Source organism: Ovis aries, chromosome X (assembly GCF_016772045.2).
Source record: "Ovis aries strain OAR_USU_Benz2616 breed Rambouillet chromosome X, ARS-UI_Ramb_v3.0, whole genome shotgun sequence".
NCBI classification, from domain to species: domain Eukaryota; kingdom Metazoa; phylum Chordata; class Mammalia; order Artiodactyla; family Bovidae; genus Ovis; species Ovis aries.
The window spans coordinates 18,135,373-18,149,729 of NC_056080.1; the positions used below are offsets into that span (position 1 = coordinate 18,135,373).

Below are 14,357 nucleotides of genomic sequence, written 5' to 3' on the forward strand. Positions count from 1 at the left end.
ATGAGCCCCCAAATCCATGCAGAGAAGTACAGTACCATTGTCTGGTGATCAGAACATTTTCTCTTAGAAGAACTGGATCCCGAGACTTTCTTAAAACACTATCTTTCAGAAACATTACCTTTCAGGATACCTGTTCTATCTTTATTATTATTGTTGTTGTTATTTTTAATGATGAAGATGTTTCTGCAGTTCAGGGAGTCTAAGTTCCCTGCTTTCCCTCAGTCCTAACAACAGAGCATGCACGACCCTTCATCAGAGCTCTCAGAACATTTAATCTTTCCATTCTGATATTCAATTTTCCTGTTGAGGCTCAAAACAAACAGGCAGCCACTGAATCTAGGTTCTCTTATAAACAGCTTATATAATTGCTCCAAAATATGCACCCGGAGATTGACCGGTGCTCTCAGAAATGTCTTAGGGAAAAGCCCCAGAGTCTTTGCAAGCCCGGTGCGAGAGAACCCTCTGAAAGAAAGACTTCCAGGAGTTCCAAAAGGCCCAGGAGTAACCACCTGAATCCACACCCCAGAAGAAAATACGCCAGCCTTGTCAGAAGGCGTTGCTGATGCCTACTGATTCAAGAGGTCTGCCGTTGAATAAATGCTGTGTGCGGCTGTCTACCCTAATCATCGCACATCGTCCTCTTTTCTGGGTGAGTGACTGCAACCCCAGCCACTGGCAAGACAAGATGACATCTGCTGAATCCGATGGCAGAATCATGTTGCAGGCTCTGTCATTCACATCGTGCATTCGTGTTAATGATTCTAATCATCTTTACACAGTCAACTCCGCACACGACAGCCCTGTCTCCAGTCACGCTGTCACCAACTCACCAACACTCTGGGTGCAGTAATGAAGGCTGGTGTAACAACCAGTGCAAAGCTGGTTGGTAGGTTTTATAGGTCAGAGGGGGTGAAAAGGATGTAATACTTTGAATCTTCTAAAAGTTAAATGTCACATTATACAATCACTTCTCAGCTGTGGCTATTACTTTGTCTGACAGGTATAACTATTGTTTCCCTAAAATTGAGTTTTCTGCTTCTTAGGAACAAAGGTAAAAGACCTATCAGAGAGATGGTGGCTGCCTGTCTGGGGTGGGAAAGATGCCCATGGGCCCCCAATAGCATGCATGCCTCAGTGAGCAAGCCGAATCCACTCATCACTGACAGCTTCACTCTCTCAGCAGGAGTCCTCCTGCAATACTTTATGTAACAGAGCAGCGCTTCTAGAAAAGTATGCCATGGACTCTCACTTGAGCGAATTTATTGCCCCATAAAATATGACTGGGGACTAGAAGGCAGGGTGCCACAAGGTAGGCAACCATAGGCTTTGTCCATTTGTTAAACTATTTATACAGATTTTACCTCAGCATTCAAAACCATACTACCTCAGTCAGAATCAAGAATGTGTCAAAAGTCTGGTAGGATGGCGAGCTTGCTAAGATCCTTTAGCCAGAGAGAGAGGTGTCAACATGGAGGCCTTGGCATCCAAGTGCTTTGGATGTGAACACCCTTTATCAGGCTCAAACAGGTAGTCTGGGTGGTCCCCTGCCACCCAACCCTAAGCTCACAAGGACAGCGGCCATGTGAGTCTTCTTCACTTCCATCAACCAGTATGGCAGCCTGTCTAAGGAAGGAACCCAACAGATACAGAGAAGATGAATGAATAAACATAAAACATCACTGCCAGGCAGCAGATGCCCACCAAATATGCAAAAAGACATGAAGATTATGCCATCCTGTACTCGCTTGTCTCTACACATACATAAAGCACCAGATTTCTTTTTAAAGGCTATTCATCAAAGTTCTTAGATGCATTGGGATCCCCAGGGAAGCTCACCAAGACACCAAGCTAACTCTGTGCTGATGTGATGAACTGGGGTCAGATTTCTACCACTGTTGCAGTTTTAGCTGGAGTCTTCTCACACTTGTGCTAATAGTAATTACACAGACTGGAATAGTTAATATGTATGGGGTATTCGCAAAGGACCAGGTGCTGTGCTAAGGAATTCATATGTGTCATTTTGGTTAATCTTCTCAACAATTTAACAAGGTCGGTATGATTATTCCTGCAATTTAATAGATGAGAAGACAGTTGTCACTCAGTATTCATGGGAGATTGGTTCCAGGAACCCTGCAGAGAGCAAAAATCCACAGATGTCCAAGTCCCTCATATAAAATGGGAAAGTATTTGCATATAACCTATGCACATCCTCCACTATACTTTAAGTTATCTCTAGATTACTTATAATATCTAATACAAAGTCAACGCTATATAAATGGTTGTAAATGCTATGTGTATAATTGTCACTACACAGCAAATTCAAGACATCTAAGCTTTACCTTTAGGAACTTCCTGAAATTTATTGTTTAGTATTTTCAACCCAAGGTTGATTGAATCCATAGATGCAGAATCCAGAGATATTGAGGAAACAGTCAATGAGCTGATCTTGAACAGAACAATTAAGTGACAGGGCCAGGGTTCAAGTTCCAGTCTATTCAATGCTGCAGGCTAGAGTCACAACCACGTTCTACAAATGTCTGCCAAACCTCCTTCCTGTGTCTTACAGTTTTAAACATTTACTATACAGATACTGCCAAGGGCTAGTGTCTTTTTCTTCCTCAGGGATGAATTCTGTTAGCCGATAACCCACCACTACAACCATTATCAATAAAAATGGCTCAAATGATTTTGCTTGGTGGGAGACGTCTACTGAATGGCGAGCCCTTCTCTGTTCTATGAATTTATTCTCCTCCTAAAATACGGTTCGAAACTAGAAGGTGGGTTGTCATCACTTAGACAGACACCCGCATCTACACCAGAGCTTCCCAAATCATAATGTGGAAACAGACCACCTGAGGATCTTAAGAAAACATGGGTTCTGATGCACAGGTCTAGGGTGAGGTTCAAGCATTTTTAACAAGCTCCAGGTAAGGCTGACAAAGTGTGGTCCCCAGACCAGCAGTGTCTCAAGGATCTAGAAAACACTGGGAAGCAGAATTCTCTGAACCTCAAACTTAATTCCCAGAGAGAATACAGATGTGGAACCAAGCATCCTTCAGCTAAACAAGACAGCCAGCCATGAAAAAGCCTAAAAGGTGTAGCCGTTTGTTCAAACCAATCTACAGGCCATAATCTTGGTGGGTACAAACACCATCTGGCTCCTTGAACAATCATATCCATCCATCTAAGCAGTGTATACACCACCAATGCTGTTTAGTATCCTTGGTAATCAACCCACTAGTATTGTAGCTACCTTCCCCGAACCTCAATTCCATGGGAATGTGATGGGTCAAAGTTTATGGTCCAGTAATAGAGCCCCCATGGGCATGAAGAGAACACAGGCCAGAAAAAGTGGGCAGAAGGCAGGAGAAAGCCTGAGCCAAGAGCTCTGAGCTGAAGAACAGCTTGGAAAAGGCCAAATAGACCAAATCACTGTGGAATTCCTCTTTACATTCCTCTTAGAATGTAAAGTGCTTCTAACTTTTCAACATTTCCTGTTAGAGTGTCATTAGAGAAACAACATGCTTGCCACGAGGCAAACAAAGATGGACTGGCTCATTTAAACCACAGCATTGTAAAAATGGGTTCTCACAAAGAAAGAGAAAGTACATATCAGAGGGATACACACACACACACACACACACACACACACACACACACAATGGGCATGCGTGTGTATTTGTTGTTGTTTAGTTGCTAAGTTATGTCCAACTCTTTGCGACCCCATGAACTGTAGCCCACCAGGCTCTTCTGTCCATGGAATTTCCCAGGCAAGAATACTGGAGCTGATTGCCATTTCCTACTCCAAGGCATCTTCCCAACCCAGGGATCGAACTCATGCCCCCTGCATTGGCAGGTGGGTTCTTTACTACCGAGCCACTAAGGAGCCCACACACGTGTACACCTGGCCAAATGTGTGTACACAGATACAGAGTTGGGAAGATCAGTAAGCCTCATCCTGCATCCTCGGCTTCAGCCACTTCCACATTAGTCATGTCACCACCCAAGGACACACCATGCAGGATACAGGCCATCCACTTTCCAATGGAGCCCCCAAGGGTTTCTGTCATTTATTTGGTTGCTGAAACGCTCCAGGTACCAAACCAAGTGCTTTGCACACATCATCTTGTCTAGTCACACAACGACCCTAGAAGAAGGCTCTCTGATGAGGAAACTGGGGTCTGCGGAAGGTAACAGACCTGTTCACACACACTAGGTATGGGGCAGCCGGTCCATCAGACTAAAATGCCGGGGCTCTTCAACAACAGATGTCCTCACCCCGCGCCCAGCCCATCACGGAGGCCGCAACTCTGACAGCAGGCGGTGTGCTGAGAGCCGAGCCGCAGAGACTTACGTTTCCCTCCTTCTCAAAGTCAGGTGGCAGCAACTTGACGAAGTTGTCAGGAAACACTCCTCGTCTGCCGTTCAGTTCTCCTTCCCACCAGCCCACGTCGATGCAGTCCTAGGAAACAGGAGAGCAGAGTGAGAAAGGGGGCAAGCACCTCACGGAGAGCTCTGACACCCCTTTTAGAGAGATGGAAGTGCTTTCCTTGAGGCAGCCATCAATGGTTCCTAAGACTCAATAGTACAAACGCCAAAGTTGGATGGGAGGACAAAAGCTCCGGTGTCCGAGAGCTGCCAGCTGGGACTCGAAACCCAGTGCGGCTTTTAGAGGCCCTGCAGATGGTGACTGCAGCCATGAAATTAAAAGATGCTTGCTCCTCGGAAGAAAAGTTATGACCAACCTAGATAGCATATTAAAAAGCAGAGACATTGCTTTACCAACAAAGGTCCATCTAGTCAAAGCTATGGCTTTTCCAGTGGTCATGTATGAGTGTGAGAGTTGGACCATAAAGAAAGCCGAGCACCAAGGAACTGATGCTTTTGAACTGTGGTGTTGGAGAAGACTCTTGAGAGTCCCTTGGACTGCAAGGAGATCAAACCAGTCCATCCTAAAGGAGATCAGTCCTGAATATTCATTGGAAGGACTGATGCTGAAGCTGAAACTGCAATACTTTGGCCACCTGATGTGAAGAGCTGACTCAGTGGAAAAGACCCTGATGCTGGGAAAGACTGAAGGTGGGAGGAGAAAGGGATGACAGAGGATAAGATGGTTGGATGGCATCACCGACTCAATGGACATGGGTTTGAGTAAATTCTGGGAGTTGGCGATGGACAGGAGGCTTGATGAGCTGCAGTCCATAGGGTTGTAGAGAGTTGGGCATGACTGAGTGAGTGAACTGACTGAGAGCAATAAGATCTTTTTCCCTCTCTTAAAGATAGGAGAAAATATATTTTCTTCATTTTAACATAATGAAAATATTTCATTAACTGCAAATGTGGGTTAGAAAACATCACACACACAAATGTTCTCTTTGATTAGCCTGTCACAAAGCTTGTTGAAATTAAGAAGGGCTGGGTGACAGTCAGCCAAGTGGGAGAAAAATCCCACTCTGTGCAAGCTCATTAATGCACCTTTTCCTCCCCGTGTTGAGGGGGCACAGTCATCATCATGAAAAGCCCTTCTCCCCACCCTCCAGAGCTTAGTGTTTGCTCACTAAATGAAAGAAGAAATCTATTCATTCTCCCAGATCAAACCTGCTTCCCTTGGAATAAATCCTATTATGTTCATACACTTGTCGAACGTTTGAGTGCCTACTCTGTGCCATTTCTTGGGGACAGAGCTCAGCGTAGCCTTCACAAGCTCCCATCCCGAGCCTAATGGGCCCATGGCGCTTCCAGGCACTCAGCCTCATGCCAGAGAACCACCTGCAGGTTTCCCCATCCTCAGTGGGGGGCATGGGGTGGGGAGTTTGATCTTCTCTAGTTCGATAATAAATCTCGTATTTGTTCTCTGGGTCCAATTCCACCTCTCCCACCCCAATCCAAGACCTACCAGCCTGTTGTCAACCTCCTCACTTGGGCATTTAATCCTTCCCTGTGTATGTACAACATATGCACCACTGTCAGCACATGTCATTGACAATTCTCAGACTGTGATCGACAGCTTCCAGCTAAAAACCCAAATGGGCAAAGGCTTTCCCCCAGAAAAATGCTTTTAAAATAAATGCTTGAGAAAGGAATTCCTGCTCAGAGCTCACAGAGACACACTCATGGTCCTTCACGATACTGGTGGGGCTGGAGGAGGGCTCAGGCAGGCTCAAGCAGCAGATGTGCAGCTGGCCTCAGGCCTGGCACTGAGCCCTGGGAGGCCCTGGCTTATGTGACTCATGTGTGCCTTGCTAGAGCATCCAGTCCAGCAAAGAGAGAAACACAGCTGAATTTTTCACCATCATACCCCCAGACCAATGCCACATATAATAAGGATTTCTGGAATCAATGAAGGCTCTTTCTAATCCCGAGTTCTGTGATCTCCCTCAGTCCAAGACTAGGATTACTGCAGGACAAGATAGTCTCTATCTGCCCCAAGCTGTGAGGATTCTATGTAAGTTACGGCAGAGTCCACCTCAGGTGAGAAGTAAATGCTCACCATTGTCTCTTCCCACAGGGGTAACTGTTACAGGGATAGACCGACTCTTTAGAAGAGAACATAGGTTTGGGAAGTGGGTCCTACATCACCCCATAAATTCTAGTCCCAAGCAACATCCTTAGACAAAGACTCTTGAAGCATCAAGTGCAGATTTACTCAGAATAAAACAAGGTTCAAAAAACTTAAATCTGAAAGAATGCTTATCTTTCGTGGAAAATGACAATGTGAAGCTGAGCTAAGTGTTTTGGTCCTGCCCATGTCACATCACTCCCTGAGCAATCTAGCATCAGTCCGAAATAATGGATTCATGAACAGGGGTTGTGGAAGCAGAATTTGATGGGTTGTGAGTTTCTTCCATCTCTGAGAAACCATTATGTCCTCAACAGTATCAGGAAAACTCATGAAGGAGTAGGGGTGGAAATTCTTTACTCCTAATCCTTGAAAATTAAGTCTTTAAATCCAGAGCCTCTGTTTCTGAGGAAATGCTTGGCATATATATTTTTTTCTCTTGTTTTTTTCTGGACAAGTTCTTGTCATCTTCAAAACCCAACTTGAAACTCACCTGTAGGAAAGTGACTATAATGAAAGCTTTTGTCTTTTCTCTAACACTCAGAACTGTGTTAATTTGCATTTCATGATATTCCATTTAACAAACAACTATTACATATAAAATATATGTCAGTTCATTCTGTAGGCACCAAACATTAAACATGCAAAAGAACATGATCCCTAACTCCGGGTAGCTTAGAGATGTGTGTGAAACACACACATGCACACTAGCACTCACATAACATACAAGGTCCTTTTTTTGATAACTGTATCAACCACGAGCTCTGGTACCAAAGAGAAAAGAATCATTAACAGCTTTTCCAATAATCTTAGATCTTTTCATGTGTGAAGGGTTTGCTTACATGAGGGCTGAATTTTTCTCCACGTTCATTTCAGATCATCTGATACAGACTTAGGTCTGTAAAAGGCACTCAAATATTGTTTAGTGCTGTCTTTCTTTTGAAGGCTTTTTAAAACTTTCTAAATGGTGCAAATCCAAGCTTCCCATTAGTCTTATGCAATCAGTAACCGAAGAACCACTGTAATGAAGCTTTCGGTTTTGCATGCCAGAAAAACAATAAAGAACATTTTAATAAGCAAAAGCATATTCAGAATAACTTCAGAACTTATGTACGCCTACAGGGAAAAACAGTGCATATGACAGTATATTTATGATACCTCCCATCAGTGATGAATAGCTCGGATGGCTCATCTGGGTTCTGCTTTTTAAGGAAACCATGAATAGTGCTAATCGCTGTGCAATTCAAGGTATGAGAGGGGAAGCATGAAGGTGGAACACAGTGTGTCTAATCATTCTGACCGGTATAAGAACAAACACAAGGTTCATGGATAAGTACACTGAAAAAAGAAAACTGACATCATGACTTAGAATACTGAGAAAAATGAAAAGGGCATCTGCAGCAGGACAGAAAATAGCCACAGGGTCAAGATGCCTGCAGTGGGAGCGAGATTTAGAGAACTGAGACTTTTTTCCCCCTAGCAATAGAAGCTAATTTAAGGGAAACAGGAAAAATTCTGACAGCAAACTGAGAAGTGAAAATAAGTCCTCTTCAACAAACCAGACAGAAGAATGAGGCTTTTGGTGGCAGAGATGAAGAGAGAATTATTTGTCTGAGGGCTCTATTTCCAGAAGTGTGAAACAGCAGCGAATTCAATTTATTTAATTAGGACCTAAAACATGCAGGACAGGAGAGGAATTCAGGGGGGAAAGAACGTCATCGTGACCTTATGGGGCTCCCAAGCTCAGAGCCAAGTGAAAGAGGCGGGCACGGCGAATCACGACTGCACTGAGAGACAGGCAGCAGTGCTAGGCTAGATTAGCGACGACAAGGGGGCGCACAGCTCTCCCACTAGGGACCAGCTTAGAGGTGCCCTCTGACATCCAAGCTGGCGGCAGGAGTCACCAGTGAGTCCTGCTCTGTCTGCCTCCTGTGTAAGAACTTCAAATGTTTAAAGACCAACTTGCCACCTGGCTTATAAACTGTAAAACCTGGCTGCAACCTCATGTGGGGCTCCATTTGGTCCAGAGCGCAAAGCAAACTCTTAGAGCCGTGTTTCTTTAAGCTGGCTGCACATTTAGAATCACTTGGGGCTAATACCCCACACCAATTAAACTATAAATCCTGGGGGTGGGGGTTGAGACTGAGAAATCAGTGCCTTTTAAAGGTCCCTGCGTCCTTCCAGTGTGCAGTCTGAGAATCAATTATTTAGACTAAGGCTGCTCAAATGTGTACACTGTCCTTGTGTGGATCATGTGAAGATGACAATTTGGATTCAATAAGTCTGGGGCTGGTCAGAGATTCAGCATTTTAACAGGTTCCCAAGTGATGTCAATGCTACTGGTTGAAAACTTTGAGTAACAAAGTTCTCAAAAATGGAAAGCTCCATAGAAACAAGGAATCTTATTTTTATACTCTGTATCCACCAAACACCTAGCACAGTGCCTGGCAAATACTGATGATGAGACATGTCAGCTGAATGGATGAACTGATGGATGGCCCAATCTCCTCTCAGACTACTATTCCACTTCTCACAATTTTCAAACATCCAAAGTGAAGTCAAGTTGAACAAGGAAGAGGAAGGAGTAGATTAGCTACACAAGAAAGCTTCATTTATATAATCAGGCTTACCTGGTGGTCTGTACTGAATTATTTGTTCATAATTATAACAATTTAAAAAGTACCTTTCAAAGAAAGGTCACGTTTTCTAAGACATTGTACATGGCCTATGTGAGTTTGGACAGGAATGTATAGTTCAGACATAGTTGGCTCTTATGTCACCCCAGCAAACTTCAAAATGATGGTTTCACCAGCTGGTCCTCTTGAAAAAGAAAAGTGCTCCCCTAGTGGTCAGCTGTCCCTACACTCCCTAGTACTGATTTTCCAGAAATTACCCAGCATGGCTGTTTCTCATGACCTTCTCTATGACTGAAATATCATTAGAGAAAGTGAGTGCTATGTGATTTCAGTGTGGCTGTCAAGTGAGCCTCTGAGTGCCTCGAGGGGGTCTGACACTCTCAGCACCCTACCAGCAGTATGAAAAGTGCTGTTTAATATTTACTAATGAATGCCTTCTACATGGAGCTTCAGGGGGGCTGTTGAAAGGACACTCCATGGAAGCCGAAGCCCAGGAGCACTTCGTTCTGCCTCAGCTTCTTAACACCTTCTCAAGAGATGCAATTATTCTGCATGGCTGGGATTTCTGCTCAGTATTTCCAACATCCCCTAAGTCAGTTACTCCAACAGACTCATCAACATCACAGTCAATGAGGTAACAGGAAAAAAGATAACCATGCCTATTTCAGTGTCAGAAGAAATGCCCAGCAGAGCATAGTTACTGAGGGAAGTCAAGGAGACCATTCCAGGGACAAGCCCACTAAAAAAGATGTCACATTTCGAGTGTTCACATCCTAGGATGGGTGAGGCTTAGGCAGTCATTCACTGTTTTACGATACTGGGAAGTAGTAACCTCAAAGAGATTGTCTACTTCCAAAAGAAAAAATCCTGACTTTTTATTGGGCAACAACTTACAGGCTTTGCTATACTTATAACCTTTCCGTTTTACATACTGTATGACTGGTAACAAAAACTTGGGTGAATAACACGAAAACAGCATTAATCAAGCTTCCTTTTAGTCATGTCAATATTAATTAAAGCAAGTCCTGATGCCTGAAAATTGTATTCAGAAATAACTACATGCCCTTTATAAGCTATCCATACCATACCTCACATTTTTGAGCTTCTTCTTACATCGGGTCATTTGTGACTGTATAATCTCAACATGCACTGCACACTACATTATCAAAGGACTGGATTTTGCTGTCTTCCCTGCAAGAGTGTGGAGTTTCATTATGGTGGGCATGTTATTTGCAAATCAGCTTGACCTGTCAAGGCTTAGTTTTAGCCTCCATTCAGGGTGGGTCTAGTGTAGCACTGGGCTTCCCAGTGACTCAGAGGTAAATCCACCTGCCACGCAGAAGACACAGGTTTGATCCCTAGGTGGGGAAGATTCTCTGGAGAAGGAAAAGGAAACCCACTCTGATATTCTTTTGTTTTGTTTTCTTTTTTTTAATGTCTTAGTTTATTAAAATAAATGTTGTACATTTTTGGCATGACCAAAAATAAATGACAGTTCCTATTGTGCATAGGTTCTTGGTCATGAAAACTCCAGTATTCTTGCCTGCAGAACTCCATGGACAGAGGAGCCTGGCGGGCTACAGTCCATAGGGTTGCAAAAAAGTCAGACACGACTTAGCAACTAAATAACAACAAGGGTAGTGCTATTCCTATGACTGACCTTTTGAGTTGTCAACTGGATGCCAAGTGTGATCAATGAAGTTTTCCTAGTCTGCTTGGCCAGAACTCCAACATCTCCAATTACTGATCATCTCTAGGATATCCACTCATCTCACAGCCCACCCACACCTCCCCTCCCATACTTATTTTCCGCTGGGCCTGGTGGACTCTTGCCCTACTGATGCACGCTTAGGATATGGCAAAGATTCAAGGGACTCCTGTGTATAAACCTCCAGAGCTTGCTCTTTGCACAGCTCGATCTTCTGCAATTCCCTGCCCTGAAAATTTCATCCACCTCAGCAGTTGTGAGTTACAAACAGTTACAATCTCTGTTTCCTCTATCCGATGAGTCTTCTGCTCTCTGTTTGTGCTCCAGTGCCCTGTGCTGCAACTTAGAAAGTTGTTCTTGTTGAGTTGCTAAGTTGTGTATGAATTTTTTGTGACCCCATGGACTGTAGCCCTCCAGGCTCCCCTGTCCGTGGGATTTCCCAGGCAAGAATACTGGAGTGGGTTGCCATTTCATCTTCTAGGGGATCTTCCTGACCCAGGGATCCGACCCGTGTCTCTTATGTCTCCTGCATTGGCAGGTGGCTTCTTTATGCTAAGCCACCAGAGAAGCCCCAATTTAGACTTAGCACTATCTTTCTTTCTTTTCCCAGGCAAAAAGCCAGGGGTTACATGGAACTCTATGCTTCATTTCTCTGAAAGATCACATCCTTGTGCTGTGCACTGCCCAATGCCTCAAAACAGCTGATTCATGTATTTTGTCCAAGTTTAAAGTTGTCTATGGGGGGCAGGCATGCATGCTAAGGCGCTTCAGCCATGTCTGACTCTTTGCGACCCTGTGGACTGAAGCCTGCCAGGCTCCTCTGTCCATAGGATTCTCCAGGCAAGAATACTGGAGTGAATTGCCATGCCCTCCTCCAGGGGATCTTCCTGACCCAGGGATCCAACCCACGTCTCTTATGTCTCCTGCATTGATGGGCGGGTTCCTTACCACTAGCGCCACCTGGGAAGCCCAAAGTGGCGGAAGGGTAAATCTAATATACCCTTTACTCCATCATGGCTGCAACCAGAAGTTATATTCTCACTTGAAAATGGGATGACCCAGAAAGATGTTATGGGGAGGGAGGTGGGAGGGGGCGTTCATGTTTGGGAATGCATGTAAGAATTAAAGATTTTAAAATTTTAAAAATAAAAAAACTAAAATTAAAAAAAATAAAAAATAAATAAATAAAGAAAGAAAGAAAGAAAAAAGAAAATGTTGTTTCTTTAATCAGAGTGAATTTATTTTATTCTAGATAGAACTTTAAACTCTATCTTTAAAAGTCTGAGCTATTTCAAGGTCTAATTCCCAAAAGAAGTCTAGGGAAAGAATTTCTGAAATGAAGACACATATAAGGGTTTTTAATTATCCCGGAGTTTCCTTTGCTCGTCATATATGCTCTTCTCTAACAAGGAAGGTAGAATATTCCCTAAGGGAAAGTCGAGTCACTGTTAACCATTTTTATATGGAAAAGTTAAATATATACAGTAAGTTAGTGACACCCAATCTTTTCTAGGTAATAGCACATCTATAAAATGTTAATATTTTGATGACATGCTGCTGGAGGCCTGACACTGTTAGAAGCCATCAACCCAGGAGAGGGTGGGGTTCCACCCCCTAAGGCCCTTTGCATCCACACAGGAGAACTGAGAGGATGTACGACAGAAGTAACATTTGAGTTCAGATTTCACTAAGAAATAAGAGAAAAGTTGAAACCAAATCTCAGTCCCCAGAAAGAAAAGAGAGTTTTCACAGGCATTATGAGAGGCAGGCAGACAGGAATTAGGGGAGACTTTTACAGGAGACAGCCCAGAGCAGAAGCCTCAAACACCTCTGGGCTCATAGATGGTTTGCCTCTTATAAAAAGATGCTTCTATATGGAGCCCTTCAGAGAACAGCACCCAACAGATGCTACCATACTGGCCCAACTCCAGGGTCATCACTCACAATGGGCATCTCCTGGAACTGTGGGACGTGGCTATATAGTTAATAACAACAAATATATACGAATTGCCAACTGATTTCATTTGCAGCCTATACAATCCTAAGTCTTAGGAAATGTTTATATTTTGTCCTTTTTTGTTTTTCCTAGCAGAATGAAAGACTTTGTACCCTCTTAATTCTGCTTCAAACATCACTAATCATGTGAAAAGCGGATGTTTGCAGAGAGGGCCTTTCTTGGCTACTTGTACTCTGGCTTTCAGAATGATCAGAGACATAACATATAAAGGCATGTGAACTAGCATTACATCAAGTGCAGATCATCAAGGTGGCACTTTTTCATTTTTTTGTCCATTTAAATATAATTAAGCGTGTGAAATTATATAACAATATGTTTTCATAGAAACTTCTCATTTTCTACTTGTTAGGTCATTTACATTGAGAGGACCACTCAATGCTAAATTTTAGAAGCTGTTTCTAATGGCACCTTCAGCTCATCCAAATGGCTAATGGCATAATTTACCTCTCAAGGCTGTGCATCCTACAGCAGAGATTTCACTTTCACTTATGTTTAGAGAACTATATTGATTCTGCACACAAATACATGCTTTTCTTCCATTAAAAGGATAGTAGGTATAATAAAAAATCATTCTGCTTCATTACAAAGACACTGGCATTTATAAAACATATTTCATTATGTTTTAAGAGATGTTCTTAGCTCCTGCATCACCTCTAAGAGACACAAAGAAGGCTGTTAGGGTGAGGGGGGAGGAATCTTCATTTTCCAAATAAGCACCAGGAAGGAATAAGAAGTGAAGGGTATAGTCATGATCATTATGAAGGTCAAGAACACCCAAGCCAGCTGCAGGAGCTAATGGTAAATTCTTACCATCCATCTCCCCCCCTTTTTTTTTTTATAAGACAATGTACATTTCTTTTCTTTCTTTTAGAAAAGCTTATTCCTTGGCATAAAAATTTGTTTGGAGTCTTTTCTCTATACACAGAAAATTTAGCTTCTAGGCCTGAGCAGTAAGTGTAAAATATAATTCCCAGGTCCAATCTCAGTCCTCAGGCAACTCAGACCTGAGCAGTGGACTACAGCTACACTTGTCTACCACCTGGAGGAAAAGGGGGCACAGGAGTGTAGAGGTGGGGTACATGAAACAGCTCTGCTATGGGAGCTTCATGGTCTCTTGTCTTACAAAGAATATTCCCAGGAAGACTCAGAACAAAACCAAGCTCTTTGAAATTCAGGCAATTTATGTATCAAGCAGTTATTTACTAAACACTGAGGCTCAGATGATCTTGGAGGAAAAACAGACTAACCAATCACATTCTCTCAACAGTACCTTTGCAGACCAAAAGTCTGTAATTTTGCCAAACTCCAATGCATCAGTTTTTTTCTTTCATGAATTTTGCTTTTTGTGTCCTAACAAGTCTCTTACGTTTTCATAAATAACTTTTTCATGTCTTATGTTTCTATGCAGATCTGTGCTTCATTTTGAGTTAATTTTTG

At 43.1% G+C, this 14,357-nt stretch overlaps 1 protein-coding gene across 13 annotated transcripts in view; it reads right to left on the reverse strand.

Moving 5' to 3' along the window:
• The window catches only part of SH3KBP1 (SH3 domain containing kinase binding protein 1), a 332,004-nt gene that overhangs the window by 59,217 nt on the left and 258,430 nt on the right, over positions 1 to 14,357 (reverse strand). For all 13 annotated transcript variants that reach the window (XM_060407724.1, XM_027963245.3, XM_060407720.1 and 10 more), the window contains one exon: positions 4,355 to 4,462. In XM_060407724.1, the coding sequence (XP_060263707.1) occupies positions 4,355 to 4,462 (108 nt within the window). The remainder of the gene's footprint in view (positions 1 to 4,354; positions 4,463 to 14,357) is intronic.